Raw genomic sequence first — 8,795 nt, 5'->3', positions numbered from 1 at the left:
AACTATATATGGGAGATATATCTACATCAGAACCGATTTTCTCGAAAGTTGGCAGACATCATTCTAGGCTCAATTCAGTGCGTTATTCCAAATTTCGTGCAAATCGAAAGATATATAGGGACTTTGGGGCACCATTTACATGAAATCGGACGAAACTATATATGGGAGCTATATCTAAATCTGGACCGATTTTCACGAAACTGGACCGATTTTCACTGACAGACATCATTCTAGGCTCAATTCAGTACGATTTCTTGTGATTTGCACGAAATTTGGCATATTTCGTGCAAATCGAAAGATATATAGGGACTTTGGGGCACCATTTACATGAAATCGGACGAAACTATATATGGGAGCTATGTCTAAATTTGGACCGATTTTCTCGAAAGTTGGCAGACATCATTCTAGGCTCAATTCAGTACGTTATGCGAAATTTCGTGCAAATCGAAGGATATATAGGGACTTTGGGGCACCATTTACATGAAATCGGACGAACCTATATATGGGAGCTATATCTAAATTTGAACCGATTTTCTCGAAAGTTGGCAGACATCATTCCAGGCTCAATTCAGTACGTTATGCCAAATTTCGTGCAAATCGAAAGATATATAGGGACTTTGTGGCACCATTTACATGAAATCGGACGAAACTATATATGGGAGCTATATCTAAATCTGGACCGATTTTCACGAAACTTGGCAGACATCATTCTAGACCTAAATGATTAGGCTGTACCAAATTTCGTCCAAATCGAAAGATATATAGGGACCGTTTACATTAAATCGGTTAAATATATATGGGAGCTATATCTAAATCTGATCCGATTTTTCCCAATTTCAATAGGGTTCGTCCTTGGGCCGAATAAGTGACCTATGCCAAATTTCATCCAATTCAGATCATAAATGCGACCTGTGCTTTGTTTACAATTTAACATGGACAGACAGACGGACGGACGGACGGACATGCATAAATCGACTTAGAAAGTGATTCTATGCATATTCTCAAAAGGAACCAGGGGTCTATCTCGATTATTTTTGCCTGTTACAAACATATGCACAAAGACAGAATACCCTGTACCACAGTGTGGTGAAGGGTATAAAAATGATTGTGCTGTATAAGGTCTTATATGCGTATACGTAACGTCACCACGTATACGCTCCCATAAAAGTAGCTTACATACTTATATTACATTTTAAAGTATGCGTTCTGTTCAGAGTGAGACCCTAGAAATATTTTTTAAAAGATCCAAGCTTTTAAGGGACCCTATCCACGCCTTGCTTGGGAGACTAAAAATATTTTTTAAAAAAATCCACGCCTTCTAAGAGATCCACGCCTTATTTGGGAGACTAAAAATATTTAAAAAAAATCCACGCCTTCTAAGAGATCCACGCCTTGCTTGGGAGACTAAAAATATTTAAAAAATAAAATCCACGCCTTCTAAGAGATCCACGCCTTGTTTGGGAGCCTAAAAATATTTAAAAAAAAATCCACGCCTTCTAAGGGATGTACGACTTATTTGGGAGCCTAAAAATATTTTTAATACATCCACGCCTTGTGTGAGATCCTAAAAATTTGTTTTAAAAATCCACGTCTTTTGAATGGTTGGCGTATAATTAACGTCACTACGTATACGCACCCACATCCAGTAAGCGCAAAATTCAGTTCATGTGTATTACTTATTGAAATATTTTATTTATTTTTTCTATATTAAATTAACATAATCCAATTGGACCAGGGTAATAATATACGAAACCGTTTGAGCAAAAATACAAAATAACGAATTCCAATTTATATCGAGTATGCCACAAAAATTGACCGACGGCGAATGTAGGCAACGACTGAGAATCAATAATTCTAGCTGTAAGACAAAATAATTTTATATTTGGGGATAATTAAAGGTGTATGGGTTCATACCTCTCTTTCGATACTCTCACATTTATTTGTTGCGTATCCAATAAGAATAATCTCAATATCCCTAATGGTCGTTTCAACCTCATCGCACAGCATAAAGTAAATATACCAATGAATCAGCAAGAAACCATAGAAAATGCTACCAAAAATATGTTTATATATCATACGATCCAAATCCGGTAACAATATAATGACCAGGGTAATATAACCCACCATCGAGTTGGAGAGGAGTACACACAGTATTACACACAACATGCTTGGACCATATATCTGATTCAGTTGGCCATAAAGGCAACGTAATCGATTGTAGATTGCAGGAAGTTGTGGATCAACCCACCTTTGACTTAATTGCCCATGTAAAATCGAAAAACATTCACGTAAATAGCATAACAACCCGGCATGTATAAGCATGAACGTATGCTGTATTGATAACATAAAAAAGAATGGATATAGCGTGAAATCGATGTTATTTTCCATTTCCGAATTGTGTAGCCCCAAATTCGTTGATTCGATGGCATAATGTGTGACCGCTATCAAACTGCTCAAATATAACCATTTGCGATGGGACACATCTCTGAGTTCTGCCAAAGGCTTAGTTTGGCGATCGAAGTAATTCATTTGTATTTCCATTATGGCCTCTAGCCAGGATTCTAATCGTTTATACCTCTGCTGCAGTGTCACAGCGACAACCAAAAACATCAGAATCCTTATTAGGGCTGTGGTATTATTGGCATAAATCGCAACCGGATTTGTTAAATATAGCTGAGACTTCTCGAAAATATCCTTAATACAGAAGGGTATAAATAATGCCAAGCTAATAATTGTGATATACATGAAAACTTGTATCCATAGGCGAAGTCTGACGATTCGACGTTTTCTCAAATCTACACGAAAGTTGATGCTACTGGTGATAATACAAAATATCACAATGGTCTGGAACCACCAACGTTGGAACATTTTAATGTTCGCTAATTAATATCGGTGCAGACACAAAAATAAAATAACCGAATATTTTATTTCAATGCCAGCTAATTTTTTTTTTTGACTCATTGCTTAATTAATAATTAAAGAAATTGCGCTTTTGTTTTAACAATTCCTTAGATCGTATACGGGATAATCTCATTATATTAGTAATACGCTACCTAATCTCTATGCAGAATGCATACTTTAAAATTCGATATATGTATGTAAGCCACTTTTATGGGAGCGTATACGTGGTGACGTTACTTTTTATTAAAACATATTTTTAGGCTCCCAAACAAGGCCTGGGATTTATTAAAACCTATTTTTAGGCTCCCAAACAAGGCCTGGGATTTATTAAAACATATTTTTAGGCTCCCAAACAAGGCCTGGGATTTATTAAAACATATTTTTAGGCTCCCAAACAAGGCCTGGGATTTATTAAAACATATTTTTAGGCTCCCAAACAAGGCGTGGATTTATTAAAACATATTTTTAGGCTCCCAAACAAGGCCTGGGAATTATTAAAACATATTTTTAGGCTCCCAAACAAGGCGTGGATTTCCTAAAACATATTTTTAGGCTCCCAAACAAGGCCTGGGAATTATTAAAACATATTTTTAGGCTCCCAAACAAGGTGTGGATTTTTTAAAACATATTTTTAGGCTCCCAAACAAGGTGTGGATTTTTTAAAACATATTTTTAGGCTCCCAAACAAGGCCTGGGATTTATTAAAACATATTTTTAGGCTCCAAAACAAGGCCTGGGATTTATTAAAACATATTTTTAGACTCCCAAACAAGGCCTGGGATTTATTAAAACATATTTTTAGGCTCCCAAACAAGGCCTGGGATTTATTAAAACATATTTTTAGGCTCCCAAACAAGGCCTGGGATTTATTAAAACATATTTTTAGGCTCCCAAACAAGGCCTGGGATTTATTATACCCTTCACCACACTGTGGTACAGGGCATTATGTCTTTGTGCATATGTTTGTAACAGGCAAAAATAATCGAGATAGACCCATGGTTCCTTTTGAGAATATGCATAGAATCACTTTCTAAGTCGATTTATGCATGTCCGTCCGTCTGTCTGTCTGTCTGTCCATGTTAAATTGTAAACAAAGTACAGGTCGCATTTATGATCCGAATTGGATAGGTCACTTATTCGGCCCAAGGACGAACCCTATTGAAATTGGGAAGAATCGGTTCAGATTTAGATATAGCTCCCATATATATTTTACCGATTTAATGTAAACGGTCCCTATATATCTCTCGATTTGCACGAAATTTGGTACAGCCTAATCATTTAGGTCTAGAATGATATGTGCCAAGTTTCGTGAAAATCGGTCAGATTTAGATATAGCTCCCATATATATTTTCGTCCGATTTAAGGTAAATGGTGCCCCAAAGTCCCCATATGTCTTTCGATTTGCACGAAATTTGACATATCGTACTGAATTAAGCCTAGAGTGATGTCTGCCAAGTTTCGAGAAAATCGGTCCAGATTTCTATATAGCTCCCATATATAGTTTCGTCCGATTTCATGTAAATGGTGCCCCAAAGTCCCCATATGTCTTTCGATTTGCACGAAATTTGACATATCGTACTGAATTAAGCCTAGAGTGATGTCTGCCAAGTTTCGAGAAAATCGGTCCAGATTTAGATATAGCTCCCATATATAGTTTCGTCCTATTTCACGTAAATGGTGCCCCAAAGTCCCCATATGTCTTTCGATTTGCACGAAATTTGACATATCGTACTGAATTAAGCCTAGAGTGATGTCTGCCAAGTTTCGAGAAAATAGGTCCAGATTTCTATATAGCTCCCATATATAGTTTCGTCCGATTTAATGTAAATGTTGCCCCAAAGTCCCTATATATCTTTCGATTTGCACGAAATTTAGCATAACGTACTGAATTGAGCCTAGAATGATGTCTGCCAAGTTTCGTGAAAATCGGTCCTGATTTAGATATAGCTCCCATATATAGTTTCGTCCAATTTCATATAAATAGTGCACCAAAGTCCCTATATATCCTTCGATTTGCACGAAATTTGGCATAACGTACTGAATTGAGCCTAGAGTGATATCTGCCTTGTTTCGTGAAAATGGGTTCAGATTTAGATATAGCTCCCTTTTAATTTAGATTGATTTTAAGTGATTGACGCACCAAGGAACCAATAGGAACAAAACGTTCTGAAATTAGTATAACCTAACCAGTGACAAGTTTGTTTGAAATCGCTTAATATTTGGATAGACCTTACATATATATTTTTTTGCCCGATTTCAAGTAAATTGGGCATCAAATTCCTCATGTTAGTCAGATCGACAACATGCCCTATTTTCCTTGAGAATATTCACAGGTTATATAATAATATTTGTACACCTTGATACGCCTTTCGAATAACCCCATAAATATATCCGAAATTTGTTTATTTTCCCAAAAATCCATTCATTTAACCTCATTCCGAACGCTTTAATATTTAACAATACTAAATGGCGTATAAGTGTTGTCAGCACGTATACGCACCCTTATCCATTCATTTAATGACCAAATGACCGCGGAAACATTCGAGATAATCCAATAATTATGTAATTTAATGTTCTTTCATTTACATAATCTTTCCGAACCACTAAGCGGCTTTAGTTGTTATCCAAATACCCACAATGTTAGAACGTTTACCGGTGTGGTGGTTCCACTTCATAACCATCTTCTGTATGTGTACCTGTACCATGGTGTTTCGTATCGATTTTGCAATTCGTCGTTTAATAAAACCTCGACTCTGGCTAAAAATTGTCGTCTATCTACCACTCTGTATCTTCTCCTTGCATGTACCATTAGCTGTTATGGTATCTCTTTTGCAGGAAGAGCTATTTTTTGAAAATATTGTTGCAGTTTACATCAACTGGTTGACGGTGTTCTCACGTTATCTGCTGTTCTTTGTATACGCCATTAGGCTATGTCATCGCCACAAAAAGTTGGGCGAATTTCTGGAGAAAGCATTAAAGTTGCAGGCATCGTATTTCGATTGTCATCGACAGGTGCCACGGGATATGGGACATCGTAAGTGGTTATATATCAATAGTTTGATATCATGTAGCCATCATATTCTGGAATCCTACTTTGTTGAAGATGATAAAGATATCAATCCTGAGAAGCCCACCGATTGGATTAAGTCTAAAATGTTTGTCGTCATTAATACTCAGCATTTCTATATGTTGCAACATGCCACATTTCTATGCTATCTGAGGGAATGTTTCTCCGTTCTCGATCATCAATTGGCCGCAAAGCAGATAAATCCCGAAATATGTCGAATCTATGGTCAATTGCGAAACTTATATGTGGAAATAAATCGAATTTATAGTTCAACAAATTCGATAATACTCTTCAGCAACTTTCTCACCAACTCCATGCTGGGCTATGTCCTGCTGATGTATTTGAATCTGCCGAATTTTAATATCGATCAGTTTATCTATCTTTCTGGTAATGGACTATATTTTTGGATACTTCTACATTGGTATATCTATATTATGCTGTGTGATCGGGTTGAGACCACCATCAGGGATATCGATGTTAGACTCTATGACTATACCACGGAAGAGAATGCCACAAAGGAGGTCTGTAACTTGGATTTAGTTGCGAAAAAGAATTATTAAAAACATTTTTTTTCTTCGTAGATTGAAATTATTTCCTTCAATCGTAGCCTTCACAGGCCTGGTACTGGTTTCTCTGGCCATCGAATCGATATAAATCGAAGCCTTTTGTTTTCCATTACAGCTCAGACAGTTCAATATATTATAACTCTAATACAATCGGATTATTTTCAATTGATTTGAATAAAGAATATTGGCGATTAAAAAAGCCATCGATAAGCGGGGGCGTATACGTGCTGACAACACGTATACGCCTCTTAGTAACAAATTAATTTTATTGCATTTTTAGACACAGATCGAGATTTTTTTTTAAATTTAGGGTCTCATACAAGATCTGGATTTATTAAGAGAATATTTTAAGTATCTTATAAAAAGCGTGGATTTATTAAAAAATATTTTAGGATCCCTGAGAAAGCGTGGATTTATTAAAAAATATTTTAGGGTCCCTGAGAAAGCGTGGATTTATTAAAAAATATTTTAGGGTCCCTGAGAACGCGTGGATTGTTTTAAAAACTATTTTTAGGGTCCCTTAGAAAGCGTGGATTGTCTTAAAAACATTTTAGGGCCCCATTTAATTTACATGTGGAGTTGCGTATACGTCCTCTCAGTACTTATGCGCATATTTGCCTTATTAGTTAAACGTGGTGGCTGGCGTATACTTACCGTCAATACTTATACGCCTAGACTTATTAATTAAATTATTTTCCTTTGGGAAAATAAAATCCCCGAGTTTTTATACCCTCATCACGCTGTGGTACAGGGTATTATGTCTTTGTGCATATGCTTGTAACAGGCAAAAATAATCGAGATAGACCCATGGTTCCATTTGAGAATATGCATAGAATCACTTTCTGACTCGATTTACGCATGTCCGTCCGTCTGTCCATGTTAAATTGTAAACAAAGTACAGGTCGCATTTATGATCCGAATTGGATGAAATTTGGCACAGCTCATTTGTATGGCCTAAGGAGGAACCCTATTAAAATCGGTTCAGATTTAGATATAGCTGCCATATATATTTTCGGCCGATTTAAGGTAAATGGTGCACAAAGTCTCTGAAAATCATTCGATTTGCACGAAATTTGGCACAGCGTACTGAATTAAGTCTAGAATGATGTGTGTAAAAATTCTTGAAAATCGGTTCAGATTTCGATATAGCTCCCATATATATATTCATCCGCTTTTAGGTAATTGGTGCACCAAAGTCCCTAAAAATATTTCGATTTGCACGAAATTTGGCACAGGGTAATGAATTAAGTCTAGAATCACGTGTGCTAAGTTTCGTGAAAATAGGTTCAAATTTAGATATAGCTCCCATATATAGTTTCGACCGATTTTAGGTAAATGGTGCACCAAAATCCCTAAATAGCTTTCGATTTGCACGAAATTTGGCACAGCGTAATGAATAAGGTCAACAATGATGTGTGCTAAGTTTCGTGAAAATCGGTTCAGAATTAGATATAGCTCCCAAATGTATCTTCGTCCGATTTAAGGTAAATGGTGTACCAAAGTCCCTATATATCTTTCGACTTGCACGAAATTTGGCACAACGTAATGAATAAGGTCTAGAATGATGTCTGCCAAGTTTCATGAAAATCGGTTCAGATTTAGATATAGCTCCCATATATAGCTTCGCCCGATTTTAGGTAAATGGTGCACCAAAGTCCCTAAATAGCTATTGATTTGCACGAATTTTGGCATAGTGTACTGAATTAAGTCTAGAATGAAGTGTGCTAAGTTTCGTGAAAATCGGTTCAGATTTAGATATATCTCCCATATATATTTTTGTCCGATTTAAGGTAAATGGTGTACCAAAATCCCTATATATCTTTCGATTTGCACGAAATTTGGCATAGGTTACTAAATTGGGTCGAGAATGATATGTGCTAAGTTTCGTGAAAATCGGTTCAGATTTAGATATAGCTCCCATATATAGTTTCGCCCGATTTTAGGTAAATGGTGCACTAAAGTCCCTGAATAGCTTTCGATTTGCACGAAATTTGGCATAGCGTAATGAATAAGGTCTGGAATAATGTCTGCCAAGTTTCGTGAAAATCGGTTCAGATTTAGATATAGCTCCCATATATAGTTTCGTCCGATTTATGGTAAATGTGCACCAAAGTCCCTAAATATCTTTCGATTTGCACGAAATTTGGCATGGCATACTGAATTAAATCTAGAAAGTCGTGTGCTAAGTTTCGTGAAAATCGGTTCAGATTTAGATATAGCTCCCATATATAGTTTCGCCCGATTTTAGGTAAATAGTCCAT

General features: G+C 36.4%; 1 protein-coding gene across 1 annotated transcript; it reads right to left on the bottom strand.

Annotated features, from left to right (window-relative positions):
• Positions 1-1,702: 1,702 nt before the first annotated feature.
• Positions 1,703-2,868, bottom strand: LOC133333624 (putative gustatory receptor 22a). Its single transcript, XM_061541930.1, has 2 exons — positions 1,915-2,868; positions 1,703-1,858 (listed from the first exon to the last, which is right to left on the bottom strand). Exons 1-2 carry the CDS (start codon positions 2,866-2,868, stop codon positions 1,703-1,705), a joined length of 1,110 nt encoding a protein of 369 aa, XP_061397914.1.
• Between the last annotated feature and the right edge of the window lie 5,927 nt (positions 2,869-8,795).

The sequence above is a fragment of the Musca vetustissima genome, unplaced genomic scaffold (assembly GCF_032173495.1).
Source record: "Musca vetustissima isolate MV318-11 ecotype Yass unplaced genomic scaffold, APGP_CSIRO_Mvet_v1 utg17020, whole genome shotgun sequence".
In the NCBI taxonomy this organism is placed as follows: domain Eukaryota; kingdom Metazoa; phylum Arthropoda; class Insecta; order Diptera; family Muscidae; genus Musca; species Musca vetustissima.
Note: the sequence above shows the minus strand (reverse complement) of the source record. Positions and strands in the feature narration are given on the sequence as shown.

Bases quoted from the DNA above. Each gene is read 5' to 3' on its own strand.
- LOC133333624 (XM_061541930.1), bottom strand. From the start codon at position 2,868: ATGTTCCAACGTTGGTGGTTCCAGACCATTGTGATATTTTGTATTATC. The intron at 1,859-1,914 runs GTATGAACCCAT...TTTGTCTTACAG, and splicing joins GTGAGAGTATCGAAAGAGAG to CTAGAATTATTGATTCTCAG.